Below are 13,059 nucleotides of genomic sequence, written 5' to 3'. Positions count from 1 at the left end.
CAAAATCCAACGTCTAATTGATGTCAAATACTGACATTTGTTCATCAGGGATGGCAACCAATGTCTGATAGAAATGTGAAAAGTCTTCATTGAAAATACTGTGGTAAATAAATGTCCATATTCTAAAAGACATATGGCTCTTTTTTAATGATCTAAGCGTCTAAAGTTCATGGCGCAAAAGCATTAAGGGCTTGTCCGAATTCACTTTAGCTATTTTAAGGACTGAAAAATATGCTCTGCACCCACCTCATGGTCTAACAGGGTTGTGCTTATTTTCTTAATGAGTTATGGGTGTGTTTTGAGCATAACGTGCATTAATCGGAGTCTCATCTCCCATTCCCAAAAGTCAGCTGCGTCGCGTCATGGCGCATTTGCTATTTACATGACGGACTTTGTAAGGGGAAAAACTGAACGCTTTACTAGCGAGAAAACAGTTAAACAGACCATCTGCAACGCAAGGATAAAGAATGAGCCTCCTACAATCAGTCTTTTTACTTTCTCTTTACTTTTACTCTCTATTTTACTCCTTTACTTTAATGGATTTAGAAACAGTGTTTTACTCACTCCACTGAAGACATCCATCAGCTTACAAATTTAGCTTTGTTTGTTAAGCGCCAACATTTATTTCAAAACTATTTCTAAATACCGTTCTAATTTCCAGCAAATTAATAAATAAACAATAATAACGAAGTGTGGTCAAAAAACTGAGTTATATCCAATCACACGTCCTATTCTTATGCCCCATATGGTGATGCAGACGCCTCCAAAACATGACAGGTGGACAAATCTAAACTGTTTATTATTAAGACAAATATAAATATGCATATAATAAATGATACTACTAATGCTTCTAATAATAGCATTATACACATGCAAATTGTCATGAATAAACTGAAAAAAGCCCCCCGAGGTAAGGGCATGCAGGTTGTGGTTTTTATATTTCATTCATTCATTTTCTTGTCGGCTTAGTCTCTTTATTAATCCGGGGTCGCCACAGCAGAATTTACCGCCAACTTATCCAGCACATATTTTTCGCAGCGGATGCCCTTCCAGCTGCAACCCATCTTTGGGAAACATCCATAAACACTCATTCACACTGCGGACAATTTAGCCTACCCAATTCACCTGTACCGCATGTCTTTGGACTGTGGGGAAACCAGAGCACCTGGAGGAAACCTAGCGAACGCAGGGAGAACATGCAAACTCCACATAGAAATAGCAAATGACCCAGCCGATGCTCGAACCAGCGACCTTCTTGCTGTGAGGCGAAAGCACTACCTTCTGCGCCACTGTGTCACCCTGTTTTTATATTTATAATATAAAATAATTAAAAAGAAAATAATTTTTTGTAACATTTTATTCCTTGAATTTCATTCATATGTACAGATATTTCTGCATCGCTGTACATCTTGTGTGTATTAAGCAACCTGTAAGCGCTCCACCTGCATAGGCCCATAACTAACACGTTCTGCGCTGGACTTTAGAGCAGCTTTTACTTGGTCAATGGCGTGGTCCAATTCAGTTCCTCAAAAAACAATGTGCCAACAATGCACCTTAACACACCTCCTTTTCAGACCGGCACACCCATTAGCCCACAAAGTGGCACGAATGGATTTGCTATTTAAACAATGTGGTCGAAAACATGAAAATTAGAGTTGCACTGATCTGAAAATAGCAACAGATCGCACCAAATACGTCTTGCACCTTATTGCACCGGGTGTATTATAAGACCCATAGTGTGGAACAATGGAATTTAGTACAGAGTTTGTTGTCAGGTAGGAACCCCACTTCATGTCGTACATCAATCAGGCAGTGAAGATCATTGAATTTTAAACAAACCAGTTCTTCTTTCTTTCATGACAGTTCACCGGAAGCGATTGAGCAGGCATATTCAAAATGAATAGTCCTCTTACATATACCTCATTATAACATTTAAACCATTTACATCTGTCTGATTATAGTACAACATCTTGTCTGTCATTAGATTACCTCATCAGCCGGGCTGAGGCCACGCTGGGCTCTGTAGAGAAGGTGCAGGCAGGCCACTCTGAGTATGTGAAGAGTATGAAAGGTATGTTCTGTCTCTTTTTCGCTTGATGATGTTTCCATATAATTTTTAATGCTTGTACTTTATCTCATTTCATGATTAACTTGTTTTTGATTCAGATGCTGGGGGTCTGGTTAGGGCTCTTACTATGTTTTCTCATCTTGCTGCTGACACAATAATCAACGGAAGTGCGACGGCACACATGGCCCCTACTGACCATGCTGATCGTAAGAGCACACACCTTGTGAAAAACACTATTATATTATATTATATTATATTATATTATATTATATTATATTATATTATATTATATTATATTATATTATATTATATTATATTATATTATATTATATTATATTATATTATTTTGAATTATATTATTTTGAATTATATTATATTATATTATTTTATTTTATCTTATATTATTTTATCTTATATTACATTATATTTTATCATATTATATTTTATTATGTTATATTATTTTATTTTATATTATATTATTTTATCTTGAATTATTTTATATTATATTATATTATTTTATTTTATCTTATATTACATTATATTTTATTATGTTATATTATTTAATTTTATATTATATTACATTACTTAATATTATATTATATTATTTAATATTGTATTATATTATATTATTTGATATTGTATTATATTATATTATTTTATCTTATATTATATTTTATTATATTATATTTTATTATGTTATATTATTTAATTTTAGATTATATTACATTACTTAATATTATATTATATTATTTGATATTACATTATATTATATTATTTGATATTATTTGATATTATTTGATATTATATTATATTATATTATATTATATTATATTATATTATATTATATTATATTATATTATATTATATTATATATGCCAGTGTGTAGGGGTGCAATGAATCACAGTTGACCCATGTGGAACTAATAACACATATTTAAAACATCTAGATGAATCCTAAATTTAGTTTGAAACGCATGTCTGTCTACAGGTTTGACTGAGCAGTGTAAGAGTTGCGCCACCCAGAGTCTGCAGTATCTTAAGAGTCTTAAATCCAAAGCATCTCTAAGGGGGGCTGATCCCACCGCCATCCAAGCAGCGGTGCAGAAGATTCTTAGAATAGGAAAGGTAAGACACAAATAGTTTGGGTTATTTAAATGCTAATAATGCAATCATTCATTTACTCAAGGCTATTGCTGCTTGTATTTTACTTCCAGGATCTAAGGCCAAAAGGTTTAGATGTCGGCAAGGATGAGCTGGGAGATATGGTGGATAAAGAAATGGCTGCTACCTCTGCTGCTATTGAGGAGGCTGTTAGGAGAATAGATGTGAGTAGAAAAGTATTTATCACAGAAAATCTGTGCCTTCTAATGTTCCACTTGTTTCAAACCAGAGTTACTTTCTTTTTAACACATATATAATATATGAACAATATCACATGAGTAGCAGTATGCTATGGCTGTATATTGGCACTGGCGGGAGGCGTGCGTTGGTTTGAGGACACAGGCCGAGTGCCTTAGTGTCCCACAAGTGAGGTGGAACAGCCATATCACACTGCTACATGTGTGATATTGCATTTATAAAACAGTTCGACAGCAAAAGCGTGTATAAGAGTAGTCTTTTTGAAGAGTAGAAACTTTTCTCTCTGTTTAAAAGAAACAGTCTTTTTGTAAGAGGAACTACTTTCTTCCGCCATTCATTCACATCTGCAGCTGACATCAGAACAGCAGAAACTGTTTCTAATTCACCATCGTGACTTTAGAGCTAGTATTGATGAATGATTCTCTAGCGTAATGTCTAAAGTGATGACAAAACAGGTGATTTTGCTGACTTTTTAAGAGTATAAGACTGAACTGCATGAAATGCCATCAATCTACAGAGATATCCCAGTGTTTCTCTGTTGTGATCAGGAGTATCACAATAACTGACCCCAAAAAAGCCAAAGCAATGCAAACACTAGCAGATTACTGTTGTGTTCGCGATAAGGAAAAACACTAAACACATGCGGGCATTTCTTCCTTCTTTCTGTTTACTAAGAGACTCATTAGAAACAAACAGATGGCCAACCAAAAAGGTTATACAAAAAGTGTGCAACATAATACCCGAGTCCCATCTCACACTCAATACACTACAATTACTATGGTATAAAAACAGCCCTACAACATACAAAAGAGAGAGATCGACTTAGAATCTCTGTCACCCACCAATTTAATAATGTTTTGATCAGCTGTAGTTTGAAAATATGCAGATCTTTTCTCCTCTAGAGGCTTATTATGCGGCTGCCATCTTGTGGATGGACAACATCAACCGCCTTGCTCAATGACAGGCTGCCAATGCGGTGTATCTCGGAAATGATAAATATTTAAAATAGGCATTATTCTTATAAATAAACTGCATAGTTGCAATCTAAACAACCACATTCTCGACTTTAAAAAGTCTCAAAAGCACATTATGTTGTCCAACTGCAGCAATATTTGTCAAACTGTAGTGAGTTTATGGATCTGCTGTCACTATGTGGGCGGAGTAATACAGAAGGAGGAGGAGGCTATTTATATATTTAGATATACAGTACATGTAAATATGCAATTTACTAGTTAAAATGGGCTGGAAAATTCACCTGGAATGTGCTTGAAAGCTTGAAAGTTTCTTAAATTTGGCTTTGGAAAAGGTGTAAGAACCCTGAATATAATATAATAATTCTATATTATAATAATACTGTGTAATACTATATAATTTTGTAATAAATGTCGAAAATAAATGATCTATGAAAGTCTTTAACGGATTAATAACTGATGAACAAGCATTTCTGTTCACTTATTGTTTAGTTTTAAGGCTGTTTTAATTAAGCTTAATACATGGTTTTTGAAACATCCATATTTATTATATATATCTTGTATTGTTTTGATCTCAATTTTAATTGTTTGGCTCTATAGGAAATGATGAGTCAGACCAGAAAAGACGCAACTGGAGTTCAGCTGGAGGTGAATGAAAGGTTGGTGTTGTTGTTGTTGTTTTTTATTATTATTATTGTTAATTTTTTAATTGTTAAATGCAAATGTCACTCTTTTAATATCTGAATATAATAAATGAGTAATTAATTATTAATGTTACTATGTGTTATATATATATATATAAGTTATTAACATATAAGAGTTTTTGCATGGGCCTATAAAAATGCATTTTGTCTTTTAATATTTGTCTTGAAGGATCCTGAACAGCTGCACTGACCTGATGCAGGTGAGATTAGCACACACTGAATCATCGATGCCAAAAATCAACATTTGAGTTTCTACAGTACATCATGCACTTACTAAGGCATTAGAGTCAGTTAGTGCTGGCATTTGAGCTAGTTGCTTGCTTGTAATTATGAATGCTTTACTGTAATAATAATTGCATACAACACAAGGGCACTGCTAAATTAAGCATCACTGTTTATCAATGATGTAATTGTCTTAATGTTGATGTCCTGCAGGCCATTCGTCTTCTGGTGTTGGCATCCACAGACCTGCAGAAGGAGATTGTGGAAGGTGGAAGGGTAAAGTGTTCTTCTTTAAATTATTGTTGATTCATTGATTATTGATTTTCTATTGATTATTAGTACTTTTAAGTTTCAATCTGTTATATAATGCTGGGGAAACACCACAGGAGAAATTGGCTGGATTTGAGCTATCAAAATAATTGCAAAGACTGTCATTGTTTCTTCTTCATCGTTCGCCATTTCTGTTCTCAAGTCTTCTTTGTCACATTGTGGCAGGCCACGCACTATACGAGCAAAACAGTGAAATCTAGCATTTTTTTGTCCTCCTGTTTGTGACTTCTAACATTTTGAAAATCCCATAAGATAAACAACCTTTTAGTATGTACTAGTGGTGTAACAGATCACAGTTGATTTAGATCACAACCCACGGTTCAGAGCGCACGTGTCCTGCAGATTAATAACTTCTTCTTTACCTTTAGATTATTCAGAAGGTCGTGGTTTGCACTCATTCAATAATGGCTTCATACAGTTTTTATTTTACCACTTAATCTCATTTTCATTTCAATATACCATAATTAACCAAACAAGAAATGTTTAGCTTCACCTTCAAGAACATTATTTAACAGTTAAAAAACACATATCAATTATCATCATTCACTTATTTATGTCTACATCAATACAATGAAATTCCGACAGTCCAAAACATTACTTTTTTATTACATTTACTTTTAGATTAATCATACATTTTGTAATGATCGCAGAGAGATCGACAGTATGAAAGCATTTTTTTCTTTCCTGTAAAATAAAATTTTGAGGTAAGAAGTTGTGGTGGCACCTAAACGCTTTCTTAAGTTATTAAAGGTGTTTTCTGTCACTGGTTTAGTCTGCATTAATGCATTGAGTGTAAAGCTGCACAATTCATCTTTGAAAGTTCGGGATCTCTATTCAAACACCCACGCACAAACCTAAATTATGACCTAAATTATAAAGGATGATTTGCATATGTTTATTCATTCTTCGATGCGCTCCATTCAAATCTGCCGTTGACTGTGAAAGAGATTCAGCCTTTAGTTTTTCCAGCCAGTATTATTTCTAATTACATACTATCAAATAACACTGAAGATCTGGGAGATTCGTTTATAGTTCAGATATAAACACTGATGTATATGATAAAGATTAGAATCTATGTTTAATGCAACTTCACGCTCAAAATGAAAATTGTTGCAATTACATTGTTTGACCAATAGGTGGCATCAAAAACGTGTCACTGAATAATTCTTCAAAATGTATATATCTAGTAATGAACATGACGTTTTTGGATTATTAATTGAAAATAATTATGATGTGTTGTCGTACATGATTATAATGTTAAATTGATTTAGCATCATCACAGTATTGAATCATTTCTTTTTTTTAACCAGCTGGTTATTTCTTGATTATATTTTTATTAAAAGTGCAGACTCTAAGATATGTTTTTTTTTTTTAAACATTATTGTTTTTGGTAATAAATGGGAAGCAAATAACATTTGTCTTCTCTCCTTTTTGCCAATCCAAAAAAATGGTTTGATCCATGACTCAAAAACCGTAATGTGGTCTGAACCGTGAAATTTGTGATCAGTTACATCACTAGTATATACCCAGCCTATTTCTATTGAAAAATATTGCCCTATATGTGATTGTGTTTGCTGTGATATTACCACATGATCTGTTGTTGTTTTTTGTTTGTAGGGTGCAGCTTCAGTCAGAGAGTTTTATGCGCGCAATTCTCGCTGGACAGAGGGTCTTATTTCTGCCTCCAAAGCTGTGGGATGGGGCGCGACGCAGATGGTGTATGTATTTATGCATGTTCAAGAGCTCATTAAAACCTATACTTTTGCAATGCCTTGTTTGTAATGTTATCAGGCAATGATCTGTATCTGGAGAGATGTAAAATATCTGTTAATTAACTGTTTCTGTGTTTTGTGTTAATACGTGTGTTGAAAATCTGCCACAGGGGTAAGAACAAATCATCAAAGTCAAAACAATCATTTTTTTCTTACCCCATTGGCAGATTGTTTTGCTTGTTTTAAGTAAAAACTCACTTGATTTTGACTCATTATTTCTGAAAACAAGACAATAATTTTAGCTTGAAAAATTAGGAAAAATTAAAAAGCCTTTATTCACATGGCTAAATCCTAAAAAACCTACGTTTTTTTAACGTAGGGTAACAGGATGAAGGCAGATTCTTGCCGAAACGCGTAGGTTTTTTAGGATTTAGCCATGTAAATAAAGGCTTTTTAAATTTTCCACATTTTTTGAGTGCCGTGGACTGATTCCTGTTGTTGTATTGATGAATCCTTTACCCAAAGAGCACCGACCAAATATTTGAGTTACTCCTGAGCGCTTTTGGTTTGTTTTTCTGGATTAATATTTGTAGCTTTTCTAGAAAATCCTTTTTGATTCATGAGTTTTGCGATATTTGAACTAGAAACAAGACAAAAAATCTAAGTAAGTAAAGCAGTTTTTGCAGTGTGCTTATTTATATTTATTTATTTCTGTAGTAGTTTTCTGATGTTTGTATTGATGTTTGGCATTCCTCTGAACATTCATTTTAACATTCAGATTCTTTGATTATAAAGATTTGACTGTGTAATTTTATGGTTAGCTCTTTGTTTTGCTAACACAACTTTGCTTTCACTTTCCATCAGTGATTCTGCTGATAAAGTGGTGTTGCACACTGGGAAATATGAAGAGTTGATCGTCTGCTCTCACGAGATCGCTGCTAGTACTGCACAGCTTGTTGCAGCCTCCAAGGTTTCACTTTTATATCATTTATCGTATGTCTTTTAGAGCAATGAATCAGAGAAACAATCAGGCAAAAACAAAGTTGCCAGTTCACCTAGAACTGAACATTTCCTCCTTACCTTCAATTGGTTCAGAACAAATTATACGTTTTTTTCTGTTGATAAAAAAGACTTTACAGACCTGAAACTTGCCTATAGCACTTATTCATTGTTGCTTTTATAGTTGTGTAAATTGCTTCCTTGTCCTCATTTGTAAGCCGCTTTGGATAAAAGTGTCTGCTAAATGACTAAATGTAAATGTAAAAGAAGATATTCTGAAGAATGTTGGAAAAAGCAGCCACTGACATCCATAGTAGACAAAAAATATTCAATGTTTTTTCAGTTTAGATCTGTTATGGGTAAGAGGTGTGTGAGTTATTGTCGTCAGTCTATTACTGAATGTGAATATCTAAAACAAAACCAACTTCCCTCCGCTCCTTTAGCGCCCCTCACACAGCTTGATCCACGCTGGCATTTCTCCTTTTGGGTTTTTGCTTTTGAAAAGGGAAAAAAAATTCACCACCTCCTCCAAACTTTAAGGACGCCGGGTGTCCGATTTGCACAATCCATATGCACAACGCTTTGACTTGTTTCCCTCGCTCGAAAGCTTGACAGAGCCCCTTCGTGTAGCTACGGTTGCTAAGCCACGATTGGTGTGTGGCGTTTTTTGGGTGTGGGTTAGCGAAGGGTCAATCAGCTGACAAATGTTGTCAAAACAATTCTCATTTAGATGTTACATAAAGAAAGCTGCAGTGATTGATGGTAAAAATAAATAAAAACAATAATGTCCAGAAATAATGCACAAATAAATTACATTTAAAAATGATAAAAGTGATAAAACATTGAAAACAATAAAATAAGACATTATATTATAAATTATATATTATTATAAAATAAGAGAAAGTACCAACAATAACAAAAGACTTGCAAAACTAACATTTATTATATGAAATAGTCAATTATTAAAGTGTAACCGTGGTAATGTGTTAGGAAAAGGTCCTCAAATATAACCACAGTCTGGGCTTTTGTCTGACAGAATACAATATTTTCTCAGGGGTACCATTGTCTGAATGTTTAATGAATATCTGAATGAAGGTCTTTTTTTTCCCCCTCTGTAGGTGAAAGCCGACCGTGGCAGTAAAAGGCTTGGCAATCTCCAGCAGGCCTCTCGTCATGTTAATGAGATGGCTGCTAAAGTGGTGGCGTCCACCAAGACAGGGCAGGACCAGGTCGAGGATAAGGGTCAGTGTAATGCCATAGAGGGCTTTTGGTTTATAGTGTCTCATCTTTCACCTCAATAAGAAATAAAAAGTTTGTTTTCCTCTAATGTTTATGTTTAGACACCATGGACTTCTCTGGACTGTCTCTAATTAAGCTTAAAAAAGAAGAAATGGAATCACAGGTATGTTTTGACGGAGCATTATGAAGTTTTATTACAATTAAAAGGCACAGTTTGTCATTTTCACCACTAGAGGGCGCGTATTCACAACAAACAAAGGTGTTTTTTTCATGATGCCATTACTGAGTGTGGAATCATGGCATGATGCATATAATTGATCCTTTTAATGTCCTTTCTCAGGTGAAGGTTCTGGAGCTTGAGACGATGTTAGAGAATGAGCGTCTGCGTTTGGGTGAACTCAGGAAGAAACACTACGAGATAGCAGGAGTTCCTCTAGAACAGCTCTCTGAAGACAATGGCCTGAAAGCGTCTCCAGCCTCCCCAAAACCCAGCTCCAAACCCGGCCTAATGAAGAAACCAGTTCTCGCACAAAAACCCAACATCCCACCTAAAACCATGGTAACACTGTTTAATAAACGTTACACACTTTTACAGTATTTTGTCAAATACTACACAGAGGGGTCCCTGTTGAGAGGCTAACATGGTTGGTTAGTTAGTTAGTTAGTTAATTATTTAGTTAGTTTGTTTAGGTTGTTAGTTAGTTATTTAGTTTGTTATTTAGTTACATTGTTCATTAGTTAGTAAGCTCATTAATTTGTTCGTTCTTAAGTTAGTTATTTAGTTATTTAGTTAGTTTGGTCGTTCATAAGTTTGTTAGTAAGTTCGTTAATAAGTTTGTTAATTATTTAGTTTATTTGTTAGTTCATTCTTAAGTTAGTCAGATGGTTAATTAGTTCGCAAGTTAGTTAGTAAGTTATGTTCATTAGTTAGTTAGGTCATTCGTAAGTCATGAACTGACTAACAGACTAAGTTAGTTCTGTCGTTCATTCATAAGTTAGTTGGTTAGTTAGTTCTTAAGTTAGTTCAGTCATTCATATGTTGGTTAGTTTGTAAGTTAATTCAGTTGTTTAGTTCGTTAGTAAGTTTGCAAGTTGGTTTGTTTGTTCGTGAGTTAGTTAGTTCAGTCATTCCAACATTAGTTTATTTTTTATTAGTTAGTTTTTTTTATATCAGTGTATGATTTTTCAACTTTAAACCTCATCAGTAAGTTTGTTAGTTATTTATTTCGTTAATTCATAAAGTAGTTTGTTTGTAATTTAGTTAGTCAGTTAGTTATTTAGTAAGTTCTTTAGTTAGTTTGATCATTCATTTTTGTGTCCGTAAGTTAGTTCGTTAGTTAGTTCATTAATTAGTTTGGTCATTTGTTTGTACATTCGTAAGTTAGTTAGTAAGTTAGTTCATTAGTTAGTTTGTTAATTCATAAGTTAGTTCGTTTGAACTTTTCTAAGTCAGTTTGTTAGTTAGTTAGTTAGGTTGTTCGTTCATACTTCCTTAAGTTTGTTTGTTTGTTAGTTCATAGTTTTGTCGTTCATTCGTAAGTAAGTTTGTCCGTTAGTAAGTTTGTTAATGTGTTTGTTGGTTTTTCAACTTTTAAACCTCATTAGTAAGTTTGTTAATTATTTACTTAGTTAATTCATAAAGTTGTTTGTTCGTAATTTAGTTAATTTGTCAGTTAGTAAGCAAGTTTTTTAGTTATCTTTTATTATTTAGTTATTTAGTTAGTTTGATCATTTGTTTTTTACGTTCGTAAGTTAGTTCATTAATTAGTTTGGTCATTCAGAAGTCAGTTATTTAAATTGTTAGTTTGTTCAATCGTTTATACATTTGGTAGTTAGTTAGTTAGTTAGTTAGTCAGTCAGTCAGTCAGTTAGTAGTCATAAGTGAGTTCTGTTGTTCATTCATACGTTTGTTAGTTTGTCATTAGTAGTTTGTTAGTAAGTTAATTAGTTATGGTGATAGTTTGTAAGTTTGTTAGGTAGTTAATTCACTCGTACAATAGTTATTTAGGTAATTTGTCGTATGTTAGTTAGTCTGTAAGTTAGTCCATTCAATCAAATGTTAGTTAGTTCATTTGTTCATACCTTAGTTCATAAGTTACAGTGTAGTTAGTTAATTCACTCATACGTTAGTTAGTTAGTTAGTTAGTTAGTTGGTTTATTTTTTCGTATGTTAGTTAGTTAATTGGTTCATAAGTTAAGGTAGTTCAGTCGTTCGTACGTTAATTGGTTAGATCTTACATTAGTTAGTTCATTCATTTGTTGGTATGTTAGTTAGTTAGTTTGCACGTTAGTTAACGGTAGTTAGTTCTTACATTCTGAAAATTAATTTGATACCAGTACATGATTTTTCAACTTTAAACCTTTATTGCTTAAAAAATATTGTCCATACCTAGTACTAACTAATTACTCCACTACTTGTGGAGATTGACCAACAATACTGAAATCGATAACACACATGCACAACAATCTCACAATAACTTACAATATAATGAGAAACAGACCAATGTTGACTCCGGGGTTTTTCAGTTAGAGGATTACAGTAAAATAGCAAGATGGTATTTAGTTGTGCCATGACTAAATCAAGCAAAATATTTTTTTGAATGCATTAACATCTAAACCTTTCTGTATTTTTTACAGTTAAGGTGAGCACATCTGGATAATGATATGTGGGATGAAGATATGTGAAGACTCAGTGACTGTCAAATGGATGTGAATACAGAACCCATCTCGAACCTTCCTGTCAAGTTTCTCTTTTTTTTTCCGATGTCTGCTCACTTAAATGTTTTATTGTATCTTCCGCGTGAGACCTTTGCCTTTTTCCCTCATTTGAGAGTGCCTTAGGGGCTTTAAATAATGTTTATTTTAGATATAGAGCCATAGTTCTGGGTGTTCCTCATACATTTATAAACTTTTTTTTTTAAAATGACGATAAGACAAATAGTGTGTAACATCTGGCTAAAATGGTCAGTTCACCCCCAAAATGACCGCTAATTGGAAAAACATGCCTACATTTTTGCAAAACTCCAAAGATGCGTTTATATGAACAATTCACTGTAGTCTGTTGCTGAAATGAACACTACTGTCAATAAACATTACTGTAAACTTTTCTCAATAAGTTTGATTACATCACCAATTATTGATTACTAATTTAATTTATTAATTTATTTGTGCGTGTGTGTGTGTTTCGTGTGATGTTATGTCTTTAAAACATACCACAGTGTATTTCTAAACCAGTACGTTTTGATATTTACATCACATAATCATCTTTTTTTGACGGTAAACTTGAAAAAGAGAGATCAAATGCTTTTAGAAGCAAACTTAAAAATCCCGTCTCCATCTCTTTTTAGGTTTGGGATAGGGTTTAGTGTAGATTTAACTCTGCATTTCACTTTGTAGGTGTTGTTATATTGAATATTATCATTTTGCAGAAATGTTGAAACCTTGCCTTTTCTTCTT

At 33.4% G+C, this 13,059-nt stretch overlaps 1 protein-coding gene across 1 annotated transcript in view; it reads left to right on the top strand.

Annotated features, from left to right (window-relative positions):
- Nucleotides 1–12,335, top strand: part of hip1rb (huntingtin interacting protein 1 related b) — a 62,720-nt gene extending 50,385 nt beyond the window's left edge. The window contains exons 20-32 of the mRNA NM_001083565.2: nucleotides 1,985–2,071; nucleotides 2,167–2,274; nucleotides 3,056–3,192; nucleotides 3,282–3,392; nucleotides 4,998–5,056; nucleotides 5,271–5,301; nucleotides 5,537–5,599; nucleotides 7,271–7,371; nucleotides 8,230–8,335; nucleotides 9,483–9,606; nucleotides 9,705–9,766; nucleotides 9,944–10,162; nucleotides 12,241–12,335. Of these exons, the coding sequence (NP_001077034.2) occupies nucleotides 1,985–2,071; nucleotides 2,167–2,274; nucleotides 3,056–3,192; nucleotides 3,282–3,392; nucleotides 4,998–5,056; nucleotides 5,271–5,301; nucleotides 5,537–5,599; nucleotides 7,271–7,371; nucleotides 8,230–8,335; nucleotides 9,483–9,606; nucleotides 9,705–9,766; nucleotides 9,944–10,162; nucleotides 12,241–12,249 (1,217 nt within the window). The 3' untranslated portion in view covers nucleotides 12,250–12,335. The remainder of the gene's footprint in view (nucleotides 1–1,984; nucleotides 2,072–2,166; nucleotides 2,275–3,055; nucleotides 3,193–3,281; nucleotides 3,393–4,997; nucleotides 5,057–5,270; nucleotides 5,302–5,536; nucleotides 5,600–7,270; nucleotides 7,372–8,229; nucleotides 8,336–9,482; nucleotides 9,607–9,704; nucleotides 9,767–9,943; nucleotides 10,163–12,240) is intronic.
- The last annotated feature ends 724 nt before the right edge of the window (nucleotides 12,336–13,059 follow it).

The sequence above is a fragment of the Danio rerio genome, chromosome 5, assembly GCF_049306965.1.
Source record: "Danio rerio strain Tuebingen ecotype United States chromosome 5, GRCz12tu, whole genome shotgun sequence".
Lineage (NCBI taxonomy): Eukaryota > Metazoa > Chordata > Actinopteri > Cypriniformes > Danionidae > Danio > Danio rerio.
Note: the sequence above shows the minus strand (reverse complement) of the source record. Positions and strands in the feature narration are given on the sequence as shown.